Here is a 27,861-nt window from a genome sequence, read left to right on the forward strand (position 1 = left end):
TTCCTTGGCATTTACAAAATCTTACTTCCTTTAAACTAGTGGTTACCAATCTGGATAAAGTATTGGGGGGTCCAGTACAGTCCACATAAATTTCATTCAGGAGAAAAGGCACAACAAATTGGCATCAAAATCAATTCAGGTATATATTAAATTTATAAAAGCCTTAAAAATTACAGGAAAAAAATGTTGAAGAAAACACATGTTGGATTGTATCTGCATGTAAACTCCATAAAAGGGAGGGAATTTTTGTTCACCACCCTACTCCAAGGGCCTAGAATGATGCCTGGCCCAATGAAGGCACTCACAGCTGTTAAATGAAGCAGATGCACAGCTTTTCCATTACCTTAGTAAGGGGAAAAAAATCTTTAAGTCACAATATGCACAGAGCAGAAGGTAAGTTGTAAAGTATTTTTTATTGTAAAAAAGGGTCAAGAGGTTGACAACGCAAATGTTACTGCAGAACATTGCCACTTGGTTCCTGAATCTGCTAGGCGCCTATGTACCAGCAAGTCTCCATTAGCACTTCTCAGGTTTCATGGTCCTATTCGGATATGTTGATTATCTCATATATTGCTTGGAAACAAAAGTCCACCTGATATTAAAAGAAACAAACTTATTGTGCCTTTCACATTTCCTACAGGGAGATCTACGTATCTCAAGATGCTGTCACAATTTAACAGTAAAGTGAGTGCCTTAAACAAACCAAAGAATCCTCTATCACAAGTTACTGAATCAAATTTCTCATAACATATGCAATATATCCAGATTTATAGGTTTAAAACCAAAAGAATTTAGAATTTAATACAATCTTTAGGCTGATTTTCTCTTATTTGAAAGACTGCAGGAATTTGCAGCACACAAATGGAGAGAGTAGTGCAAGATGCATCGAGTTTTATATGATAAATATGCTTTCAACCTAATGGCTGCCTCAAAGCAAAGTGAAAAATTACCACCTCTCAAAAGCAATCTAGACTGACTCAGTAAAGTTCACAATTTAGAAAGATCAATTGCTACTCTAGTCCCACATATTGCAAAATGATTTCAGAAACAGATCAAAAATACAACTGTTTTACAAAAATAGAAATATTGTTTGGGACTTTACAAAACTTTATAAAATATAACACTATATTTGTAAATTCAAGATAGTTTCACACTGAAATAGACAACATTCCATAAAAGTCTAGTCAAACTTAATTGGTCTGTCTTGACCATCCTTACAAATTATTTCTTCCATATCTTGGCCTAAATACATCTGTGCTCTATCAAAGGATTTTAATCTATTTCCAGGAATTTGTAACATTTTTCATTCTAGAAATAATGTTAAAGCAGATGAATTTGTATCTATAAATGTCTTACTAAAAACAGAAACTAATGCAATATGACAATTCTGTACTGGATAAATTTCAAACCAAAATGGTAAGAATGACCTCCGATTATTTTTAAATTTATATTTGACAATTATAATTTGGTACCTATTAAACAAAAATGTAATCATAACTATGGAAAAACATTTATTCACATAAAATGAAGAACCTCTCAATTTTGTTATTTGTACCTGTCAGGTGACAAGTAATTTCTAATTACACCCAGTCATGAACACTCATTTTATGACCTCAAAGAGCACCGGTGTAGGGGTTTATTCTGTGTAACAGTGCTATTACAGTAAGGCACCACTTGGTATATGAAAAAGCCAGTATTTCCAAATCATGTATTTCTGTTACTGGTGTCTTAACCATTAGAACGGTTAGGAAAAAGCTTGTAATATTATCAACTAACCACATTATATTCCTTTTTCCATCACTTTGCTTTTAGTTTTTCCATAGAACATAACATATAATAAACACATGTAGTACATGACCCGTTAAAACACCTTTCCCCAATCTCCCAAGAAAATAATCTAAAATTAAACAAGAGTAAAAGACCAAACATCTATCTGCTGGATTTGCAATAGGCTATGCCTGTAGAAGAGTGGAGAGTTGGGGGGAACTGGCGGTGGAGGAGTTGAGGAGAATGACAACAGGATCTATTTTCTATAGAATATATTGAGGCACATAGGTTAAAAGTTTCTCAGGCAAATTCATGGCTAGAGCAAAATTGAAAGAGCTCAGAATTTTACATTTCCTCCAAAGCTGACTTCTCAGATAGTCACACCCAATTAAATATTTCAAAATATGTCCTTAGTCACTGCTATCATCATCGTCATCATCATCAGACACATCATTTAAAGTAGACTTCAATGACTGACTGTAAGAGTCCGATCTAGTAGGCTGGCATGCGGCCATGTCCCCAGTAGAAAGCAGGTCATAGCAGAAGTCACAAATCCGCACAGGCTTAGAGGACTGGCTGGGAAGAAGAAATCTCTTTTCAGAGCAGGGCCCACAGACGACAAAACCACACTTGCGGCAATGGTGACGACGATTAACAGGTGTGAACTTTGCTTTCTGACAACGCATACATACAGTTGCCTCAGAGTCAGGAACCCAGACCGCAGCATGTTCATTACTAGGCGTCTTCCCACTTTTGGACAGTAAGTCAGTAACACATTTATTTATATGATTCATCCATTCTGATTTCTCAGTGGCAGTGGCAGCGTAAACTGCAAATGACTTAGTGGGTGTTTTGATAAGCCATCCATTCCTCAAGTCTCCCTCATCTTTGATGGAATCAATAGTGACATTTTCCAGGGGAATAATATGTTGTTTGTTATATTTTTTCTTCTGGATGACAATATTGCCATATACAAGAATATCGTTAAATAAGAAAAACTGCCTTGCTTTGGGCTTTTTTCTGCACAACTTAGTCAATACTCCTTCTCCAATAAGAACCCGTCCGGGTATAGTTAAGGGTTGACCAGCTGCTCCAAAACAGTTTTCTACTATATTTATACGTCTTGTATTTGCTTCACTGTTTGCCAAGCGATCCACCATCTTTTGCTAATAGCCTTTAAAACAAAAAAAAGAAAAAAAAGAAAAATTAGCACATAGAAGTTATAAATTCATGTGACTTAAGAAATTATATAACCTAAATTTAGTCTAACAAATCATTACTTTTACCCAAAAGGCAAAATGCTCTAAAATTATCTCCCTCTGAGATAAGCACTAAGCGTACCAAAAGGGCTAACATCTCCCAAATTTTATAATAATCAAAAACACTTAATCATCTCCATATAGCACCATACCAGCCAGGCAGGTATTTATATATATATAAAAATAAAAACTTCTTACAGACTTCAAGGAACAACAATCAGACAACTGTAAGTCATGTCTGCAAAATAACAAATCCAGTTTCATGAAATTTAATCTCAGAGGGATTCTGAACAAGGCAGTCAAATATTATATAAACTAAGAGAAATGACTGACTTTTCCAGTAAAAAATTACCATTGAACTAAGGCCTTAATTATTACTGAGCTAAGGCTTTAATTCTTTCACATGGATTATCAGAACTATTTCCCAACAAGTACCTAAACCAGTCTACAGGCCGGGCCCTGAAAGCTGTTCCTAAGAATTAATGTGGTAATGCGTGACTCCAAACCGTGATGTCTTCTCTATTGAAGGCAAATCTGCCAGCCAATTACGGGTCTACCATCCTAAGCACAAGTGCCTCACAGAAGAGTAAATACCACCACCCAATAAACACGAAAAAAGGCTCAATTTCATAATTGAAGAAAATATTAGGATATTTTTCACTTATCAGATTAACAATTTTTTTTAATTTCCAAAAATGCAATACTACTGAGGGTATAGGGAAACAGGCACCCTAATACTAGAAAATATGTGCACCCCTGATCTAGGTATTTAATTAAAAGAAATTTCACTCAAGAGTTTAAAGACATATATGAGGATATTCAACACAGTACTGTTTTAACAAACAAAAATTAGAAAGTTCCAAATGTCAATCAAGAGGAATTGGTTGAACAATTTATGATATACCCTTAATAATATCCTAGATAGCTGTTAAGAATGAGATCAAAATATAGTGATATGAGGAAATGCTCAAGATATTTAGGTGGGGAAAGAATTGAACATCATGATCTTGTTTCTGTTTCAAACATACTCATATACCAAATCTAAGGTGCTATAGATTTTAAGACACAACTTCATTTTATGTGACACCAAAAAAGAAAAATGCTGCCAATTCAATCATGGCGTACCCGATTATATAACATCCCAAATTCAAACATAAAATATAGTCAAACAATTTCATCTTTAGACTGAATAAAATATGGTGTAAATGCATAATCATAGAGACTTATAAATATGTAAGCACACATATAGAAAATAAAATTAGAAAACTATATATTTAACAATAGCAACGATGGTTATCTCTGAGAAGTACAATTGTGGATATTTTTTATACTTTGTATTATATTCAAACATTCAGGAAAAAAAAAAATGACACAGGTAAGGTTAAGGTCCCTGCTCTTCAAGGGAAAAAGAGAAAACAAAATCTAGAACTGAGTATTAATTAATATGATTTTTAAAATGATTTTTTAAAAAATTAACTGGAAGCTACTCAGATTGGATGGTCAGGGAAGGCCTTTCTAAAGTGGTATTGTATTATTTTATTTTTTAATCCTCACCTGAGGATATGTCTTATTGATTACAGAAAAGAAGGGAGGGAGGAAGAGGAGGAGGAGGAAACAGAAAGAGAAACATCAATAGGTTTCTCTTGCATGTACCATATGTATGCACCCTTGACTGGGAATCGAACCCACAACCTTTTTGGTGTACAAGGTGACAATCCAACCAACTGAGTCACCCAGCCAGGGCAAAAGTGGTATTATTTTAGCTGATATGGAAGAACTGGATATGTAGACATGGGGAGTAGGAACAGGAAAATATTCCAGGCAAAGGGAATAACTGCAAAAGTCCAAAGGAGAAGAGAGGTTGGTTGGCATCTTTAAAGAAATGGAAGTAGCTATTTATTCCCCTTACAATCAACTGCTGATTTTATTTATTTGGACACAGTTATTAATCATCTCATATGTAATGCAAATAGGCTTCCTACTATTGCTATTACTGGAATTAATATCACCATGAATTCATACGGTACTTTTCACGTTATCTTCTGATTTTAACGGTCTCGAACTCTTGTGAAGTAACTAGAGAAATATGTATTATCTCCTTAAGTATCTAATAATATTAACTGAAATGTGAGCTTGAGGAGAAACTAAGACATGGAAAGATTCCACAACGTAAAAGGTAAAACAGCCTGGAATTTACTCACTGGGAGCCAAAGCAAGCAGCTGAGTACTTTGCATTCATTATCATATTTCCTACTGGGGTAACCTGACTGTAATTATGCTCTATTAGCTCCATTTTACAGATGAGTAAACAGAGACAAAGGAGTTAAGTACCCTGCCCAAGGCTGTCACAGAACTGGAATTCAAATCTGATTTCTCTGCTGTTGCCAATATATTACAGTATGCTAATCATTCCTTAAAGGTCCACTGACTTTACAAAGAACTAAGAGAGCTTTGCTAACCTCTGGACCTTCACTGCAAACCCTAAAAATACTGAAGAGGAAGATAACAGAATACTATCTTGAGCAAATAGCCTGAAAGAATAGGTCATCATAACTTATTTAGCCAGTCTCCTGATGTTTCATTGTTCAAATTTTGCAACATAGTAAGCCTGACCCTGTTCATAGATCTTTAAGAATGACGCAACATAAGAGAAGTCTGGGGCATTTATTGATATTTGGCTAGAAAAAGCAGCTGACAATGACCAATATAAGAAATACATCCCACACTGTAAGGGGTTCTTTGGTAAACTGGATTAGAGCGCTGCCCTTCGAGAAGGGCCTCTGCCTTCCTCCAAAGCCCAAATCCAAATTTATCACCAGTACACTAAGGTGCCCCAAGCAGTAAGAACTCTTAACGCCTTTTGTGAGAGTGTTAGAATATAAGATACCAGGCCTAGCCAAAAATTTAAATGCTTCGCATATCTTTACTCACTGGGGGACAAGGAAGAGTAAGCAGAAGACAACTGCAAAACATGGCCCAAGAGGAGCTGTCTACTTTTCTGAGGAAGGAATACCAGTAAACACAGGAAGCCCTAGGAAGAAAGCTTCCCCATCTTTTGGCAGAGATGACTTCTTCAGGACGGACTCCAAGAAGTAAAATTACTGGGTCAGAAGACATGAATGTTTAAGGCTTTTGCTACCTTTTACAGAAGTTCCATTCTGAAAGGTAACACCAATTTACCAAGCAGCACAATGACTGTACCCATCCTATTTTGTCTCACAGTGAGTACTGTATTTTTCTTTAAAAGTTTTAGCAACTGGGACTTAAAAAATGGTATCTCATTTTATTCATTTCACTCACTTCTCTTTTACTCATTCTGTTTACTCATTTGAAAATTATTTATTGAACACCTTCCAGATGCTAGGTATTATTCTTTTCCTCTAGGACCTTTAGTTCAGTGAAGGAGAATAGAACAGTTAACTAAGTAAACAAACAGGTGATTCTGAAAGGTTAAGTGCAAAGAAGGAAATCATCAGGGTGCCAGGAAATCATACAGGGGGGAAACTCATTGAGTACAGTAAGTCCTCCCCTCACATCATTAGGCTCTGCAACTTTATGCAAAACGACATACATATGTCAAAACCAATTTTATCATAGGCTAATTGAAATAAACAAGAGTTTGTTTCCTATAACATCTCATTGACCTTACAACCAAACGTTATTCAAGCACCTGCTGAAGTTCAAAACAGCCTCACTGAGGTCATTCTGTACACTGGGTCTTCAAGGATGAGGAGTCACCCATGCAAAAGAACTAGTACTATAGACAAAAGTCCTATGACAGGAAAAAATAGTACTTTTAACTTGAGTGTTTTATTTCATAGCAACCTAGTGAGGCCAACCACTTTCTAATATGTTAATAACCACTTGTATTTCCAAGATCATATAGTTAGGGGTTATTAATCTGTATGTTTATTTTACACATAAAAGCTACTAACCCATTTATTTCTTTGCCTTTCCTCATATATTAATCTATAATTTTGTTTATGGTATTTGATTAAGAGGTAGTTTTATTTCTGAAGTAGTTAAACTTACAGGTCTTTTCCTTCGTGATTTTCTTCCATTACTCCTATTTCCCCTATCCGGACATCAGACACACCTATTTATTATCTATGTCTAATGACATGGATTTTATATCTAATTCTTTTATCCATCTGAAATTTACTTTCACATAGGTAAAAATTCCTTTTTTCTCCCTTTCAAATATTTGCATTCCAAAAGAGCTAACTAACTGCTCCAGAATCTCCAAGTACTACGTGTGACCTCAGGTTTCCTCACTTATAAACAGGTATAGTAACTATGTCAGGGAAAAGATTAAATGGAGTAACACATATACATGTTCAGCAAGAGGTCAACAAGTGGTAGCTCTTAATAATGATTTTAATAATCTAACCTATTGATAATGATACTCTATTGATCACAGCAAACTGTTACATATTCTAACATCTGCTCCGGGCTGTCTGCTGTAGTATGTTCATGAGTTTTATAATTCTTGTGTCAGTACCATGTATCTGGTAGAACTAGCTAGACTATCCCCCATTAACCTTTCCAAACCGTTTTACCTAATCTCCTGTTTATTTGTCCAGATGAAGTATACTAAAAACAGTGGTTCTCAACCTTAGCTGAACACTGGGACCACAGGGAAGCAATAGCCTTCAGTATACCAGAAAAACAGTCATCCCAATTTACTATCTGGATCCAAAATACCCTTTTTATTTTTAATATTTACACTATATTATGACTAATTTATAGAAATAAAAGACAGTAAAAAATAACGTTAAAAGCAATTGAAATATAAAAATTTAAACATAGCAAATATTTTATTCCCTATTTCCTTGGTATTGAAGGTGTATTTATCCAAAATAGCAGCACCCTTTGAATGCAACAAACTGCTCATAAGCTCTCATGCATGAATCTGTAATACAACTGACCCCTGAACATGGGGTTTGGGCACTGATGCCCTGTGAAGTCGAAAATATGTGTTTAACTTTTGACTCCCCAAAGCTTAAGTTGTCACTCAGCATCTGTGGGGGGACTGGTTTCAGCCCCAGACCCTACCCTCGCAGATACCAAAATCTGTGAATGCTGAAGTCCTCTATATGTCCTAAAATGATGTGTAAGTTGACCTTCCGCATCTGCAGACTCACAAACTCAGATCAAAACAATACAGGTATTTATTGAAAAAAGTCTACATATAAGAGACCCATGCAATTCAAACCCACACTGTTCAAGAGTCAACTATATTTTCGTCTTTAGGAATACTGTTTACTCATTAAATCTGAGTTTGAGAAAACTCACCTAGAAAAATCATCATGTGAAGACTCACAGAGTCTAAGATTTCACTTACAATAACTCACCATCATTAGTTTAAGTGTTGCTGTTTATTTGCACTCATCTTGGCTTGTGTAATAGTTCTGAAATGTCTACCTTTCCCAGTTTTTCTCTTTCCCATTAAAGATGGAAAATGAAAAATGAAATCTAAATTTTCAAATACATTAAATGAAAACTTAAACCAAACAAACAAAAAAACTAACAAAAATATCTCCAAACTACATCTTAAAAAAATATTTTATCTATTCATTTTTAGAGGGAGGGGAAGGGATGGAGAAAGAGAGGGAAAGAAACATCAATGTGTGGTTGACTCTCGTGCACCAGGCAGTGGGGGCCTGACGTAGGCCGCAACCCAAGCATGTGCCCTGACTGGGAATTGAACTGGTAACCCTTTGCTTTGCAGGCCAGCACTCCATCCACTGAGCCACATCAGTCAGGGCTCCAAACTACTTTTCTAGCTTCTTGAAAGATGATGTTATACTTCAAGCAATGCAATAATTAAAGTGAAAGATGGTGCAAAAAATTATGATGTATTTCTTCACTGTATCATTATCTAGGCAATTACATCACTCTTCCACTATCTTCTTTTTGGCTAAATAATTCCTAAGATAATGAAACAGTAAAATGCTTCAAGATATAAGAAAAACAAGATCATTAAGATCCCATAATATATCAGATTCACACATGTCCAATGAACAGATGGTAATTGTAAGCTAGAATGAGTTTTATTTTATTCTTTAATAATATCTAAATTTCCTTTTGGTTTTAAAAATCTCTAAGAAATAGTAAGTTACAAAATATCAATTACTATTAATAATTAGAGCTTAAAATAGAAATTCAAACCAAAATTGAGCCCCATGAACTCTGATGATAATCATAAAGAGTTAAGAACTACTGACACTAGATCCCTCCCCTAGACATCCTGGTTTTACTGGTCTGGGGTATGTGGACCATGGTCTGGGCACTGGAATATTTTAAAGCTCCCCAGGTAATTCTAATGTGCAGCTAAGTTGTAGGACCATTTTTCAACTGCAATAAATAAATGAAAAAATAAACAGACAAACCCACTGAAATTTTGATGGAACTCATGTTACACCCATACATTACTTTGGAATAAATTAACACCTATAGCTTTGAGTGTTCCTGGCCAGGTTGATAGTGCCTCTTCCCAAGGTTTCAAATATTCCCTTGTGGGCCAGTAGTTTCATAGGTTTCTTCTCACAAAACTGTTATACTTCTTAAGTAAGTCCCCAGGTATTTTATAGTTTTTGTTGCTATTTTAAAGCTAATCTCTTTTCCACTTTATATTTTTTAATTTGTTACTACTATCAATTAGAAAACTTGACATTTCTGGGTTGTTTCCCTACTCCCCATCTGGCCACTTCACAGAACTCTATAAATTCCAAAAGTTGTCCAATTGACTTCCTCTTCTTTTCCAGCAAATAATGTATGGAAGTCTTAATTTATAGTTAAAAATGTAAGAACCATAGCAAAAGCATACCTCCGCCCACCCCCTGCCAAACCTCTTTAACTTTCATAAAACCAGCTTTATATACCCATTATAAAAAATTAAACAATTCAAAGTTTCAAGTTACCTCCCTCACAAATGTAGGGAAGAACTGCATTTGAGTCCAATTTCCACCCTAGTCTTTTGGTAACATCTTGTTTCTAAAGTAACATATTCTTTAACAGAGTGTCTACCACCTGTTAAAAATGTAATACTAGAAGAGGTAAAACTCTTTTAAAAAGAGAATACTATTTACAATTGAGAAGAAGGCCCAACTGTCACAAAATACTATTGTGACTAAGAAGGGCCAGTTCTTCTTACTGAAAATCAATACTACTTATCTCATCCTTCAGGGTGAATTAAAACAAAAAAAATCATCATCTAATTAATTTCTTACATGTACCCATGACACCTGAGATCAGTGAGCTTCAGTATTCAGCTGTGCATGACACTGAAAAAGACCTGGAAAAAAGACCTACAAACCAAAAGACCTGGATTCTAAGCTTAGCTCAGGCACGGAATAAGAGATTTCACGCAAATGACAGAAGAAGAGAAGGGGGGAAGGCGAAGGAGGAAGGAGCAGGAAGAGGAAGGAGGAGGAGGAGGCGGTTATGGCTGCAGTGCAGCAGCAGCAAGCCTTATTTACCTACAAATTAATTTTTAGTTAAATTTTTTAAAATAGATTTGAGAGAGAGACCAATTTGTTGTTCCACTTATTTATCCATTCAATGGTTGATTCTTATAAGTTCCCTCACCAGGGATCCGCAAACCAATGGCACTACCGGCCAGGGCCTAATCAAACTTTGACTGTCTTAATACGAATCAACATTTTAAAATATGTGTTACTGCTAAATTGAGACTTTCCTGGAAAGGGAGAAACAAACAGGAAAAGAGAGGTAAAGACAGCAACAAACTAGCTACATCCTCCCTGCATATTAGAACAAACTATAACCTCTACTAATGCAGCTAAGTCAAAATGAATAATTATTCTGAGTGCCTACCATATGCAAAGAACAAGACAGTTCTTAATTTCAGAAGTTCTATAGTGTAGTAAACACAAGAATAATCAAGAAATTATAGCTAAAACTTTCAGTAAAATATTGGGATGATAAAGAAAAAATAATTGAAAGTTCAGCTAATTAAATTTATAATTCTAAAAAATTTTACTTATTCTATCAATAAGAGACAAAGTTTTTTCCTGCTCTTTACACTATATTTCTGCCACTGTGACAAACCAACTATATAATACATACTGTAAGAAATTAACAGGGATAAAGGAAACAGGTTCATTTCTTAGGGGGAAAAAACAAGCTTTTATACTTAAATTTCAAACGCACATAAACCTGGATTAAGAAGAACTAAAACTTCAAAATTTTGAATCACATTTAGGAAGAAGCAATAGTAATTTTTAAATCTCTCCTAGACACCAAACGTGCTTATTACTGAACAGCAGACTCACATACATTAGTCTACAGTCTTAGCCAAAAACACTAACTTTTACTCAGTGCCTACACATGTGCTGACATGCCCACATTTTCTATTCTGTTTAATAATTTCAATTTTGTTAAGTGATATATTTCACAAAAAAAGTAAACTGAGTCATGGGCTAGTTAAGCAATTTTCCCATGGTCTCACAACTAGTTTTTGTAAGAAGGTATGTTCTTTCCATTATATTTTGCTACCTTCAGAAATAAATATTCTAGGAATAATTCACTCATGTGGACTCATATATTCAGGGAAAGCCACAGATAAATTAAAAAAAATTTTAAGTGTATTGTAATAAGTATAAAATATGCTCAAAATTATTCTTCAAATACTAAAGGAAGTGGCAAGTAAAGCTATGACAAATTTAGGGTGTCAGTACACGCAGTTTCAAATAAGTTAGGCTTGATAGAGAAACTCATTGTGGTATATAACAACCACCTATGTCTTAGTTGTGGATTTTATAAAGTTAATTTGGAAAACCAGAACAGCCCCACTGGTAAATACAAATGGTTTTTCTTTAGAAAGGTAGGGGAGGGGTTAGGAATATGGACCTCAAGCTTTAGGTAAGTCCTCTCTCTAAGTCTTTAGCATTTAAACCATACCACACAAGGTGACATTAATATTCTTTAACTACAACTGGGATCAGGTACTCTCTATTGAAAAACCAAAGGTTCCCTGGCCAATCAAACTAAATCCAAAATCCTTAACCCGGTATTCAATGACCTTCCTAAGTCAAGCCCCAGCCTGCCCCAGACTCCCTTTCCAGTTTTACCTCTTCCTGTATGTTCTCTTTAGTACAGTCATGCTCTAGACTTCCTCCTCTACCTCTGGGCCAGTAATGTCCTCCCTCCCTAGCTATTCTGAAATCTCACCACTCCTTCAAGATGTAGTCAGTTCAGTAGCCTCACAACCAGATAACTGTTTCATCTTTAAATTTTCATACCATTTTTTCTGTTCCATGCTATGGCATTTACATTCTATTATGTTTTATAAAGATTTGTGCACCTGCTCATTCCCAGCAGATCTGAAGTTTCCTGAAAACAAGATTATTTCCTCTAACTTTGTATTCCCAACTGCAGCTACAAAAACACTTGCACCCACACGCCATCAATGTGCACTCAGCTGAATATGACCAGCAGTTATAAGTCCCTGCAGCTTCTCCACCTGGAGTCTGACAAAAATCAAAGACTTTATTTTTGACATCTATACTAATTTTCACAGAAAACAGGAACCACACCCCATACATCAATTGCTTCACTAGGCCCACAGATTTTACATTTACAGCAAAATATTCTGGCCCATTTATATAGTATCTAATTATGAATTCTAAGTATTGAGCACAACAGATCTTGTTTTTAAGAAATCTCAATCTCATGATAATCTATAAAAATGATTTCTTCTCTGCCAAAAAGCACAGCTGTTTAGTTAGCAAATAAAAAGTATGCATGTTTTCATCAACAAAATTCATATGAAAAAATTGCATCATTTCAAAATGTATTTGTACAGGGGCAGCTGCACAGTGCTGACAGCTACTAGAAACCACTGTTTAACATTTGAAAAATAAAGCTGCCAAAGCTTAACTGAAATACTACTGTGGAACTGGTTATCCCATCACACCCTTAACAAATTTCCTTTAGTATTTTTCAAAGCAGTTACAATCTGCTCACTACATTTTTAAAGCTGTATGCTTTGTGTTAGAAAAGAGAATAAACCAGGCACTGGGAATTAAGACATGAACCACAAGGTTTTAATACAAAGCACAATGAGATAAGTACTATAATAAAAAGATTAACAATGTGGTAAGCAAGCTAAAAAGAAAAGAGTGAAGGCAGGGCTTGGAGGATGTAGCATTTGAATACTTGAAAAAGGTTGTGAAGCAGAACTTCAAATGGCAAAAAATGGTGAAGTAAAGGCACAAAGTTCTGCAGCTAAAATGTGACTTTAAAATAAAAGTCACATGTACAGCTGCAGTAGATGATGGAGGTAATTATTTAATAGAAAAACTGGGGAGAAAAAAAATAAGACAGATCATGTTGGTTCTTGAGAACTCTTTCTAAAGCTTTCGGAAGGAGTGGCCTGAATTGATCTGGAGTTTTCTAAGATAATGGAGACACAAGAAAGATAAACTGAGCAGGGAGATTCTGAAAGTAGAACCCAGTTGAAAAATTATTACAAGAGTAGGGGGGAAAGTTGATGAGAGTCTGAGGTTTGCAATTCGAGAAGAATAGGTTAGATTCAGAATTGCCCTAACTAGATGTAGAAGAGTAAAGCTGAAATTAAATCCCCAGGTTTTCAGTCTAAGCTATATGGAAGCTAGTAATTTTCAATGACTTTCAAGTAGAAAACATTTACTGGCCACTTACTCTTTACGAAGTAGTATTAAAAAGAATAGAAGCACTCAAAACTAACAATCCTTGTGAAGAATAAATACAGCTATATTCCCAAGTTTATATACACAAGTATATATAATTCATGTATTATACATTAGGGTGTGTTTCTGTTGGAAAGAGGATTACGGAAGCAACTGATTGATACAGAAGGAAAAAACAAAACAAGTAGTTTTGGTACCCATGCAGTGTTCTGTGCACTGAGGAATCCGATTCAGCCAAATGTGCAGACTCAAAGTCTAAAGATGTATAGGAAAAACAAACCAAAAATATAATTTTTTAAAAATTAAAAAACAAAGTAATGAAGCCTAGGACCAAAAGGTTTAGTTAGGAGATAACTCTGGTCAGAGGAAGAATCTAGGAAGAACACTTAAGTGACTAGAAATTCAAGCTGGGCCTTAAAGCGAAAGTAGTGGGTCAAGGGACGATGGTACATAAATATATTTGCCAGAGAGGAAATAGTTGAGACCAGGAGGTAGCAGGCAGAGCCAGGAGAAAGTATAGCAGAAGAACAGAAATCTGTTAAGATGGGGAAAAGCCAAACTGCAAAGGAAAGTAAGCATCAGACTGAAGAGTTTAGACTCTATTACACAGGCAACAGAAAAACGAAGGTTTTTAAATAGGAAAATATTAATCAGAACACAGAAACAGTACTCAGGATGGAATGGTGAATCTACCGAAGAAGCAAAATTGAAGGAAAAAAAAAGAAGGGTATCACAACAGTTTGTAAGTGAAAAGTAGTAAAAGCCTGAGCAACAATAATTGACGCAAAAATAAAAGCGGGAAGATGCAAGTAAGATTACTGAGAGAGATAACAGCAAGGATTTAGGAACCAACTGAGTATGTGGATGAAAAGTGAGTATAAGATGACTTCAAAGGTTTAAGCATAAGCCATTATTCAGATGCCAGTTTTGTTTCAGGAGGGAGAAGTAAGTTTGGAACATATTTATCTTGAAGTACCTTCAGGGTATCCACAAGCCAAACAGCTGTCAGACAAACAGAAACACCAGGATGAGCAGGGAGCTGCAGGACAGAAAGAGATTTAGTAGTTATCCACACAGCTAGCTGATGCTGTGGAAGAGAGAAGAGGCCCAAGGACTAAACTTTAGGGAACACCTAGTTTAGAAAGTAGAAGGAGAAGCGAGAGAGAGAGAAAGGGGGTAGACAAGAGAGAAGGACAAAACACTTTCAACATCTTTCATATGTTTCACAAATCTCAGAGACTAAATAACCTTATTGTGCCAAAAGTCAAAATAATCAGTGAAACACATGGAAAAATAGAAAAGTTATGGTAATGTAGTATATAAAATATTTCAGAAAGCACTGCCCTTTGACCTTTTAATTTTTTTTTAATCTTCACCCACTGGCGTGTTTTGTTTGTTTGCTTGTTTGTTTTTTAAATAGAGACAGGGGAAGGGAGGGAGAGAGAAAGGGAAATGTCCATCAGTTGCCTCCTGCACATGCCCAGACCAAGGACCGAACCCACAACCTAGGTCTGCACCCTGACCAGGAATCAAACCCACCACCTTTCGGTTTACAGGACCACGTTCCAACAGAGCCACACTGGCCAGGGCTGACCTTTCAATTTCTAACCACATGTTTACCCTGAGAAATAAACTACTGGCAGTTGGGTGGGGGGTGGGGGGGAAGAATGCTGCATATAAAAAGTTTTCCCTCTGGCATTAACTCTTAAGAGTGAAAAATAGAACCTAAATTTCTAACCATAGACAGGAATGGTTAAATATAACATGAAAAAGCCAAATATCATAAAAGAAAACATTTTATCACACATAAACTTTTAAAATTCAACAGTGAGGGGGGGAAAGCATTAAAGAAAAACATTTGCAATATATGACAAAGCATCAACATTTGTAACACATAAAAGGTTCCCGTAATTCAGTAAGAAAAAATGAAAATATCCCAAAAGAAAAATGGGTAAGATACAAACAGCAATTCCAAAAGAACAAATGAAAATGACTAATAAATAGAAAAATGTTGGCTCTCCATGTTAGTCAAAGAAATAAAAATTAAAATGATGTATTATTCACCTAAAATGTAGGGAAAATGGGCACTCATAGTTTTAAAGAGTACAGACTGGAACAACTTTTCTAAATATCAGTTTTGGTAATATAAGCACTTCATAAAGTTCACACAACGATTCTATTTCCAAGAACACATTAAACAAATAATTAGACCACCGCGCAAAGCTGTTCACATACAGTTCACTATAGCTTTGTCTGTAATGCTAAAAAAACAGCAACAACCGAAACATTCAACAATAGCAGACATTAAGTAAATTATGGCATACCCATATAATGGATGTTTAGAGAAGCAATCTAAACAAGTTAATATTTAGTGCGAAAAAATGTTAAATAAGGAAATATATTAAGTAAAGGTTTTAAAACAGCACATATAGGGTCCGGCACATGTAACACCCCTTGTTTGTTACAAAATCATAAGCACATAAGTCTATAACATAACAATATCCCACCTCAAGCACACCATATCACATTTTAGGTGAAATGTTCAAATTAAAACTATAAATTATTACACCCATATTATTACTATACCTACAACACTCAAGCAAGCATTACTTCTGCCAGACCCTGCATAATAGAAACTTTTTTTTAAAAAAGTCTGGAAAGATACACACCAAAAATTAAGTATTGGTTATATCTATGTACTAGAGTGAAATATTTTGATACTGCCTAATTATTTTATAATGAACAGATATTCCCTCATAAACAAAGAAAAAAGCTTTTTAAATAAGTAACAAAAGGCAAAGAATGTGTAGAAAAATATGTGTAATTAGCAAATACAAAGTTATAGGTATAATTAATAAAGATGAACAAAAAATACAAAAATCACTTTGATTTTTCCCTAACAACTTACTGTTTAAATGAAAAGTATAAAGAATTAAGGATAGTTCCACTTATAAAAGTGGAGAGAAAAAGTTGATGCAAAGAAGAAAATAGAAAATTCACACCATAAAATCTTAATCATTTTAGAAGGAAGTAAGGTCATCTGCTAAGAATCAAAAGTTTCAAAATTGGGGTTAGCAACCTGAATTAGAATGCAAAAAGCAATACAGAAAATGAGTCAACTTTGGGATGAGAAAAGGACTGGGATGAGAAAGCAACTAGTACACAGGTAATTGGAAAACAATATTTAACAGTCACCACAGCTGTGACTTTTTTGGGGGGTGCCAGGCAGGGACAGAAGTAGAAAAAAATAAATGGCGACATTTACAAGTTGAGAATTGACCCACTGTAAACAGCAAAGGTCAAGGAGAGGAAGACTACGAAGTGCTAGTGAGTTCACAGAATAGAAACTACAGAGTTCAGTGCTGAAAAGAAGGAGCAAAACTAACAACCTGGGAGGTACTGGAGGTGACAATGGAGATGTAAAGCTTGTTCATCAAGTATGATGGAAACAGAAATACATAGAAAGGCTTTGAATCACCATCTCCAGCCACAGAGCTTAAGACTGGACATACTTCTGAATGGAGACAGGTTAAAAAACACAGTCATCCACGTAGGATGTTGATGCAGAGTGGAGGTGAAAGTCACTGGAGTTACTGAACTGTAGTTCCAAATGTGTGGCCTTTCTGGTCGGAAATGAATTTAACTGTTACTTTAACCTATATGCACTTCACTGTTATCCACTGCAAATACATCCTTTCCAACCTGACTAATAGGAATTTGGCTGGCCCTTAACCTCTCTCTGCACTTCATTCTACCACAAAATAAAGAAAATAAGGAGATAGGAGACTGAATTAAATCAATGGTTCTCAAACCTAATTACACATTAAAACCACGGGTGCAAACAAACAAACAAAAAAAGGTAAAACTCCCTATTACCCACACCCAGTAATTCTCATTTATTTGTACTAGGGTGGGGTTCAGATAGTATTGTTAAGAAGCCCCTCAGGAAATTCTAATGAGCAGTCAAGCTTGAGAACTGAACTGAGTATTTCTAAAGGGTACATCCCTTTTAAAATTTTTAAATTCTATGATTCTAAATAATTCACTGTCACTCTGTTAGTTTCTTAAGGTAACTTACTGAATTTCATACACCTGGCCTCCACAAACATCTTACTAAATCCTCACAACACTGTGAGATAAATAAATATTTGTGTCCATTTCATAAATGAGTGCAGTGAGGCTTAGAGAAGTAAAAGAACTTGTTCATGAGTCACAGGCTAGTAAGGAGCAGAGCAAGCATTCAGGTTTGCTTTTTTGTTCCAGTCCACCTTATATGCAACATGCTTCCTCCAGCACTCACAGAAACGACAGGAATGTCTTCTACTCTCTTCCCAAGACCTACCAAATTGAGCACAACAGTTTATGGTTTATGGATTTAATGGAGAGAAAGTTATCATGAATTAACACAGAATTAACCAACATATATTGGGGGCACAGAATTAACCTCAAATTCTACAGTACTTTCATTACAGAATTATAAAATACCTTCACCTACAGAGGCCTTGCAACTTATAAAATAGCACTCTTTCAGAGTGCATCTATGAGGCACATTTTATTTAGTTAGGCCAACATGCATATTGCTATTAAGCATGCAGCTGGTGTACAAAGCTGGTTCTCAAAATTTACCAATAGAAAAGCGATTCTTATATGCTTTCCATTAAGCAAAGCATTCTAAAATAAAATCCTAAGACAAGTCTGTCAAAACAGTAACTGGTAGAAAATGAGATCTGCGCTATCAAAGAACTTAAATGTATAAACATGACTCAAATGTTTAAGCATTAACACTATTTCCACCCAGTGCAAATAAATTCAATTACACTTTAAAATTATGATTATTATCCTTTTGTTGATCCAGGGCTTTTTCTTTGTTGCTTATACTTCAGTCCATCATGTACTTGGAAATTTCATAAACATTCAAGTTCTGTAGTCCCAGGCCAAAACTATGATGCCCAAGGAAAGTGAAATTTGGTAAGAAATTCATTTAGTATCTTTACAAGGAGTATATGTGTACTCGTCCAGTCAAACCTTTCCTGAGCATGTTATGTTCTCCGCACACTGGGGCTGGAGAGGCACAATCAGACTGGCAAAGCCTGCTGTCAAGGAGGTGCCATGACAAGTCAGTATAAAATGTACTGGGACAAGTGAATTCTTCTTGGGGAGAGAAAGGAGTTGGGGTTAAGATGAACAGGGCAGAAAAGGCTCCAAAGATTATACAGACTTAAGTGAGTTTTTTAAGTTTTACATTTAAAGAGAGGGAAAGGGAGGGGAGGGAGAAAAAGAGGGAGAGAAACATCGATGGGTTTTGTCTCTCATACTCGCCCCGACAGAGCACTGAACCCACAAGCCAGGCAACTGCCCTGACCAGGAGGAAGCCTACCCACGGCCTTCCCTCTGCCGGATGACGTCCAACCAACTGAGCCACACCGGTCAGGGCTTAAGTAAGACTTTTTCAGAGGAAAACGTTCAGCATAAAAACCTGTGTAAAGCAGCTCTCTAGAAAATAAGTGCACGGAGTAAATTAAAATCAGAAAGAGCAGCAAGACACAGGAAACAAGGTGGACAGACTGTTCAACAGGAATGAGTTATCCATCCTACAGAATTATGCTGCAGGAAAAATGAGAAGGCTTCAGAGCCATAAGACCTGAGTTAATACCAGCTTGGCTACTAGACTTACGAAGTTGGTTAAGTCACCCTCACTTCTACATAATTCTTCATCCAGAAAAACAAATGCATTTATATGCCAGTGAAACAAAACAAAAAGGAAAAAAAATGTTTTAAGAAGGAAATTAGCAATCAAATCTGAGCATAAGCTATATTTTTACCTATAGATTAAAAGAAATTCTTCAAGACACATTTCAGAGCTTATTATATATGCTGGTCAAGCATCCTGTCAGTTCATTTAAAACTAAGATGCCTTCATTTACAAATAGCAATTCATATTCTTCACTGACTCTTTTAATGCCTTGGTCAGTCCACCAGTTTTTTTTGTTTTTTTTTTTTTTTTGAGGCGATTATATGTGCTTTCCAAATAAGTAACTTAATACCATTCACCTCCAGTGCTGTCAGGACCTGAAGAGATTAAAAATAGAAGTCTTGGTTAATACTGAATTAACCTGAGGTCCCCATAAGCTGCCAGAGAACACACAGAAAAAGGTAAATGCTCAAAACATGCCAGGCATGCACCTTTAAGGAACCAAAGGGGGGGGGGGGGGATACAAAATCGCAATGTCAGGATCACTTCACCTTGTTTTTAAAAGAACAACACACGCCTTTAAGTCTCAGTCACGTTCCTGTCTAAAGCTTTCTTTAATGAGCCTCTCAGTCACGTACTGAAACACAACAAGAAGGCATTCATCAGCTTACATACTTTGTGAATCTATGAATTACAGGGAAGGGCTTCGTTACCTGCACTCATTTCCAGCGCGCGCACACGTTACTGCTATCATGCACCAAGAGCACACAAGGGTATTCAAAAAACGAGAACAGCAAGCTGTGTCGGCCTTCAATAAAATTTTTAAAAGAAAAAATAAATTCGGCAAAACGCCACGAAACTTTTAAATTCCAAATAAATAATGTGTAAGAGCCACCGCTCCTATCAGAGCAAATCCTGAGGTGCCATTTTTGCCCCAAGTCACTTAAAATATGCCGTTCGAGTTACAAAGTCCCTGACGCCCAGCCTCTGCAAACTTTTGGACAGAAAGATATCGGGACCCTAGGGCGCCCTGGCCACAAATGGGGCCCTGACCACGCCCGGGACCCCAGTCCTCAAGCCCCACAACTTCTACCTAGCCCGACCCCGGGGCCCCAGTGGCGCGTCCGCCCGATCCCCGCCCCGCGCACCCGCGGACCCTCCCCACCGCCGGCGAGCCGGCCCGCGGCAACGGCGGCGGCGTCCTACGGGCTGCGCGACCCGTCCCGGGCGCCACCGGCCAACCCCAGCGCCAGGGGAGCGGCTCGGGAGCGCCCCGTTTCTCACAGACCCCAACATGGCGTCGGCCGCTGCCTCCCGCGACGACAACACCTCCCCGCGCCGCGGACGGCCCGGGAACCGCGGGGAAAAGCGCCGGAAAGTTTCGCTTCTCCTCCCCCAGCCCGCCAGAGGCCGGCGGACAAGCAACCCAGGCTTCACCTACCCGGCCGGGCGCGGACGGCGGCGGCGGCGGCGGCCAACGTCCGACTCCTTCCAGTCCCGGGCGCGGGCGTGGACTCTGCCCGCTCCCCCGCCTCGGCCTCCCAGGGTGTGGGCCAGCGGCCCCGCGCAGCCGGCTCGATCTGGACGCCGCGGGCGACAGGCGTAGCCGCTCGCAGGTGACGCCCCCGCCCCTCTACTCGAACCCCAGTACGGCCTCCTCGACTGGCCTCTCCTCTGCGCGCGCACGGGCGCGCCGCCGCCCACACGCCAGGCGCGAGTGCGCGCGCACGAGCACTCGCTCCCCGCCCTTTCCTGCGGGTTTCCCGAGCCCCGCCCGAGCGGCAGAGCAGGACGCGCTTGAGGGGGCGGGGCCACTGTGGAGGCCACACCCACCTAAGCAGCCAGGCCTGGAATTGGTTCCTTCGGCCAGTGTGGGGAGGGCTGCTGGGAGCAGTTTGGCTGCACGTGAGGTCTTACCTGGCCTGCGTGGCTCCAGCAAGCCTAAAGAGAGGGTTTTTCGTCTATCCACGAAGTTTTTAGGTAAACCAGAAGAATTTCCGGAAGGAAGGCTGCGACCTTCTCTCCCACCACCAAACAGCCCTCCCCAGGAACTCAAGAACTTTCTTCGGCCGGCAAAGAAAGTCTTTGAATTTAGATGCCCCAAAACGGCTGAGTGGACATGTATTTGCCATTCACACTTTGCAGGACGTCTTCCATTTGCCTTTCCTGAAACTCCTAGGACTTGAAACCGAGAGAGCCGCCAACAACACACATATCCTACGTTCTCTGCACAGCCCACCCAACTCACCCCCCCCTTTTTTTTTCAGTCCGTGGCTTTATTCCCTGCATTATATCTCTGGTTTCCAAAACTCTTCTCTGATGACACAAAACCTCATTTAGTATTTCACATACCAAGAAACTGTAATGATAGTATGTAAAGTTAAACCTGCCTTTCTTTCATTTATACAACTCTTTGCTAAGCACACTGGTGGGTACCCAGAGAGATGCCAGAGATTTCTAGGATAGACAAGGAATTGGACGTGGCGGAATGGCATACTCTCTTAAATGTGTAGGTGGAAATTAGGTTTGGGTAAATTTATCTTCCCCATGGATCTCTTTCAGGGATTGATTACACTTGAGTTAGAGCCACCAGCAACAAAGGCGCACATAACTGAGCACCCACCGAGGGAACGTGAGCAGGTCTTGATTCCGGACCTGTATTCTTTCCACCTGTTCTTGAGCCTGGGATTCTACTCCCTCCAGGTCTTCAGCCTCCCATCCTCCCCTACTTCAGTGTCTCAAAAACAAGCAAATGTTTTTTAAAAATTACTAACTAGAACAAAACTAGCAAGGATGAACTTTTTTAAATGGGGAAACTTACAGGATCACGATCACACAAATCTTCACATGTGTTATTTACAGTTGTCTCTGTAGATGACGGTCACCCTACCCCATCTTCATTCATCTTCATACCCCTCTACCTCCAGAGCAACAGTGGAAAAAAAGATGGATTTGATTATCTCCAAAATACCTTTAAAATTTGAGATTAGGAATTGTTGTACCTAAAAGGTTGTTAAGGTCTGGTATAGAGCATTAGTCACCAAACATTTTTGGTTCCTCACCCATCAGTAGAAATGTTTGCCTTCTCCACCTCGACCCCCTTCCAATGTACTTATGTAGTTTACCCTAAAAAGCTTGGACTTAGCAGCTAAAATGTACTCAAATCTTGGCTTTGCTGCCAACTATCTGCGTGCTTAGCCACATCCAAATATTGCCTTAGTTTCTTCATTTGTAAAATGGGGAAAATAAAAGTATCTACTCAACAATGTCGTGAAGATTAAATGAGTTAATATTTGCAAAACAAAGTGCTAAGTACTATATAAAATTATTATATACAATATATATTAATTATGTATTATATACCTGATATTTTAGGTACATTTCAAAACATACAGAAAAAAATCAGTAACAGTGATTTAAAATGTGTGTGTTTTCTTTCTGCACTCTGCAAATTCTATACCTTCCCTGGGCTGTGTGGACCCCTATTTGGAAACCATTCATTTAGAGATGTACTGCATATACGGTAGTCACTAGCCATCACTAGCACATCTAGTTACAAGTAAAATGAAAACTTCAGTTCTTCAGCCACACTGACCACATTTCAAGTACTTAGTAGCCACATGATTGCTGGACGGTGCAGATGTAAAGTATTTCATCATTGCAGAAAGTTCTATAGTACAGCACTGACAAAGCTGAAAAAAACAAGGGACTCGCAGCTCACAGGTGGCTGAGTGAAGGAAATGAGAGAAGGTGTATAAGTCTCTGGCAGAGCACCTGAAACAGAGAGGAACCTGGAAATGTTGGTAAAATTTGACCTTAAATTAACCCAATTCTAAAAGCCTGAAAGGCAAAGATCTTGCTATTGTCCTTGGTTCTAATGGGTAAGTTTATCGAGGATACTGATTTGAGGCAAAGACAAAAGTTTGGTTAACTTTTGGTTGAAAACAGAGCATTCAAGGGAAGATGGCAAACAGCTGGATGTTCGTTACTCCTGCGTTCTTTGTCTCTCCCCCCACAGACCAGGTCTTCTCCCAGTCATGCCGTCTCAGTGAGACGGTGGCACCGCCACCCACAAACCTGATGCGTCATCACCACCTCGTCCTGTTTCCATCTCCTCATCCAATCCCTTTGCCTCCAAAATACTGTAGGACTGACCTCCAAGACACTCCCCCTCCCCTCTGTCCCATCTGCACAGGACCACACGGGGTCAGGCCACTCCCCTGCAGAAACTGTTCTGTGGCTCCCCACTGAGGCCGCCATACACAGCCACACAGGTTGTAAGTAGAACAACCCTGTGGAAGGCTGCCTTTCACAGCGGAGCTCTGTAAATTAATGTTTATTACAAATATTCTCTGGTAGATTTTAGTGAAGTGCCTTGTTCTAATAAAAGTATTTTACTACAACTTTCCAACAAAATGGAAAAGTCTTGAGGAGTAGATGCCTTTTTCTAATTTGCCCAAAGGTGCCACATAGGGTAGGAATATTTCTATTTTACTTAGACACAAAAATGTCAGCTCATCACCAGGTCCTTTAAGCCCAGCACAATCCAGCCTCTGCCACCCTCTCCACCTAAAAATGAGGCCGAGCTCTGCCAAAGTCCAGTCACATACACCTATGGGTTGTTGTTTTGTTTCGTTTCGTTTTTTTAATATACCAACTCTCTTCTGCTACGGGTCCCACTGCTCTGGCCACTTCTCTACATAGACAGCTACAGGCCCGCCCCTCCCTGACCTGCACAGAACTGTGGCCCCCTGTCTTCTTTCAGGCTTCTGTGCCCTGAGAGAGTGCCTTTGTTATTCTCAGTCACAGCCCTATGTATTTTCCCCATTGGACTTACAGATCTCTCTGAAGATTGTAAGCCCCCCAAGGGCAAGCAGCTCACTGTTTTGTTCTCCTTTCTATCTGGAAGTCCTAATAGAACAGGAGTGTGTGCCACTCAGCGTTACTGCCACCCCTTTCTACATTCTCCTCTGCACTGTGGAGAGAAAGCCTAGAATTCTATTTTCCAGTGGACTTTTCCAGAATAGTTCCCAGTTCAATTCTGCCAATGGAGACACATATGTGAGATTTAAAAGAAAGAAGAAAAGGAGAAATCGTTATTCTCCAGCACAACTTCAAACAGGCAGCTCAGATCACAGGGCACTGTTTCCCTATAGTTCTGGGTAAGTGTTAGGCAAACCTGAAAAGATGAATATTCTATTTTTTTAAAAGGGGGTGGGAATATATTCTTTAAAAGGGCGGTGAAAATGTCCCGGATTAAGAGAAGTGAAAGAGACATGACACTAAGCGCAATGCTTGACCCTGGACTAAATCCTGTATTGGAAGGGGTGAATGCAACAAGAGACATAATTGATAAAATCAGAATATGAAGAGAAAATAAGATAAAAGTGGTGTACCAAAGTTAAATTTACTGTTCTGATTATATAAAAGAATACCTCTATTCTTGGACTATTCACACTAAAGTATTTAGGGTAAAGGACCATGATGTATATAATTCAACCTCAAATGACTCAGAAAAAAATTTCACGTATAACATATATTATATATCAAAGAGAAAAAACACCTACATAAATGAGAATGCAAATGGTGTGAATGTTAGTAGGTAAATCTGAGTAAAGAGTATATGAGTGTTCTTGGTACTATTTCTATTCTTGAAAACCATAAGTTTGAAATTATTTCCAAACAAAGTTTAAATATATATAAAAATAAGCACTAAATAAACTATCCTGAATAACACAAAACAAACTCTGTTACTTATCTTAAATATCCAGTCTCAAAATAGGCCCAGACTGACAGCTACATGATTAAAAAAACAATACATTTTATGCTTTTTTTTCTAAACAAAAGTGATTTTACATTCCTTACAGAAGGTAAAATGCTCCCTGTCTACGGGAAAAGAACCTATAATACACGCAGCATGTCTTTCTAAAATAAACATTTAATTACGGACATTCGTGGCTTTGCTAGCCATTGTGTATCCTACAAACCAGTTTGGCACAACCGCATTCGCTGCAGATCCTGGGCTGCAGGAAGTGGGAACAGATACTGTGTGCCTTATAAAAAATACATTATGTAAAGAGAATAATCTAAGTTATAACCACAGCCCCAAATAGCAGCACTGCACACCTTTTGCTTTGAAGCAGGAAGGCCCTGAGACCCTTGAAAATACAGTTCAATGCTGTTTTATCAGAGAGCCTTATAGTCACCAGTTAGAAGATTATTTAGAAAAGTTCCCCAATGAACATCGAAGATTGCTTTTAAAATATTGCAAGACAGTAAACTGATCAGTAGTTGCCAGGAGTTAGGAGAGGAGGGAGAGAGAAACAGGCAGAACACAGAGGCTACTTAGGGCAGTGAAATTATTCTGTATGATGCTAATAACGGTTAAAACTCATAGAATGTACACCACCACGAGTGAACCCAGTGCAAGCTATGGACTCTAGGTCACACTGACACGTCAGTGTAGGTCCCTGGGTTGTAACAAATGCACTGCTTCGGACAGGGTATTGCTGGTGGGGGAAGCTGTGCGTCAGTGGGGGCAGGGGTGCGTAGAAACTCTGTACTTTCCACTCAATTTTGCCATGAATTTCTCTTAAAAAATAAAATCTATTCCAAAAAATTATTGCATAAGTCTCTTGGAGAGGTTGGGGTATTACTTGAAAGGTAATCATTTTAACTTATTTCTTAAAAAATTTATTGTAAATCATATTTCTCAGGTGACTGCTCTTTTAACCATCTCCCAAGCTATCTTAGCTTAGAATCAAAAAAATGATATTTAAATTTGAACAGAGACGCTTAGCCATATTTTCAAAAGTTACATTGTTTAGCAGAAATCTGATTTTGACCTTGGGGAGTTTAACATATAAACCTAGTACACATCAAGAATCATGTGAATTTTCCCAACAATGGCAATAAATTGATTGTGATTTATCTCACTCCAAACTAAGTTTCTACATTTCTCACAAGAACATAATGTATTTGTCATATTGGAAACTAAGGAACTAGTTTTGTGCTCATTATCTCTGTCTTACCCTAAACATAAGCCTTAAAATACATTCCAGGTAGATGAGTGAATTACATGCAAAATATGTAAACTTTCATATAGAACAAACATATAAACTATACAACTATATTAATATTTATCTTTGACAGGATTATACATGACTCTTTTTCTTCTCCGTGAATTACCATCTTCTATAATAAGAATGTATTGTTTTATTTTTTAGAAGGCACACTTATGAGTAAGTTTGTAAATGAAGAAGAAATTATACTCAAGTACTCATGCACAAAAGGACACAATAGTTGCTTTATTCTATAGAAAATTCCTAAATTATTTACATATAATCTCCCTGCCAGGAGAGGGAAATTATACAGCCAATGCCTCACTCCTCAACATTAGCTACTGTAAATGACGACGCATAAACCTCAACAAGCAGTTATTGAAAAAGCTAATCTTCTGTAAAACTATTAGTATAAGTATACAACCTGCAACGTTAGAACACGATATTAAGTTTTTAAAGGTGGGGCCAGATTGAATAAAATTTAACAGAAACTTTAAATCTAAATGTTATCAGGAGAATCTATTTTAGAAAGCAATATATTTTTATAGAATACTGGTATAAATAGATCATACTTTTGTGTAAAGAGAATAAATTAAGCATGATTTAATCAAAAATGCATTTTTAAAATAAAAACATTTAGAGTTTAGAGCCAGATAGACCTGGGTTCAAATTCTAATTCTGCAATTTATTAGCTGCATAACTTTGTGTAAATGGCTTAATTGTTCTGGGCCTCAATTTTCTTACTAGTAAAATTTATAAGATGGAAAAAATAATCTCTACCCCCTAGCACCTGCAGAAAAGGCCCAAACCTGCAGAGCAGTTGTCCTGCTCCTGTTCAGCCAGGCCTCAGCACATACAATCCCTATTTGTCCCATTATGACTCTCACACAAGGAAACCCAAAGTTAGAAATGAAACTGAGTGGCTGGCAAGGCAGCCAAAGCCCCCGGGTAACAGGGAACGGAGGCAAGAGACCTGGGCTCACAGCCAGAGACCATAGGACTTGGTACAGAGGACAGTTTCTAAAGCTGGGGTCAAAATTCCTAAGGATTGGAAATGACACGTTGATTTGGAAAACATGGAATAGCTCTTTGATAGTGGAAAATAATTTTTTCAGTGGAAAACACAGAGTTATGAAGGGCTTCTCCCTGCTATGCGGTACCTTCTTACCCTTTCTCCGAGTACTGAACTGTTTTCCTGTTTGTGTTCCAAATCATCTCCAGTGTATCCTCACCTTAGTTTCTCCTAGCCTCTGCTCTCCTTCAATAAGACTCCTGATACACATTCTACTTTCCCAGAAATAAAGGACGATGTATATGTATAGAAATATAAATATGTACATCAATGTACTTGAAGGCTAAACTAACCCATGGAAATCTTTCACTGGGGGATA

At 37.9% G+C, this 27,861-nt stretch overlaps 1 protein-coding gene across 4 annotated transcripts in view; it reads right to left on the reverse strand.

Annotated features, from left to right (window-relative positions):
• Nucleotides 1–394: 394 nt before the first annotated feature.
• Nucleotides 395–27,861, reverse strand: part of PLEKHF2 (pleckstrin homology and FYVE domain containing 2) — a 33,389-nt gene continuing 5,922 nt past the window's right edge. The window contains exons 1-3 of one of the 4 annotated variants that reach the window (XM_053929933.1): nucleotides 20,698–20,844; nucleotides 20,123–20,217; nucleotides 395–2,941 (exon numbers count right to left, since the gene is read on the reverse strand). In XM_053929933.1, the coding sequence (XP_053785908.1) occupies nucleotides 2,178–2,927 (750 nt within the window). In that variant the 5' untranslated portion in view covers nucleotides 2,928–2,941; nucleotides 20,123–20,217; nucleotides 20,698–20,844 and the 3' untranslated portion in view covers nucleotides 395–2,177. The other 3 variants (XM_053929932.1, XM_053929934.1, XM_045181607.2) reach the window with 3 other exon arrangements.

Source organism: Desmodus rotundus, chromosome 8 (genome assembly GCF_022682495.2).
Source record: "Desmodus rotundus isolate HL8 chromosome 8, HLdesRot8A.1, whole genome shotgun sequence".
Lineage (NCBI taxonomy): Eukaryota > Metazoa > Chordata > Mammalia > Chiroptera > Phyllostomidae > Desmodus > Desmodus rotundus.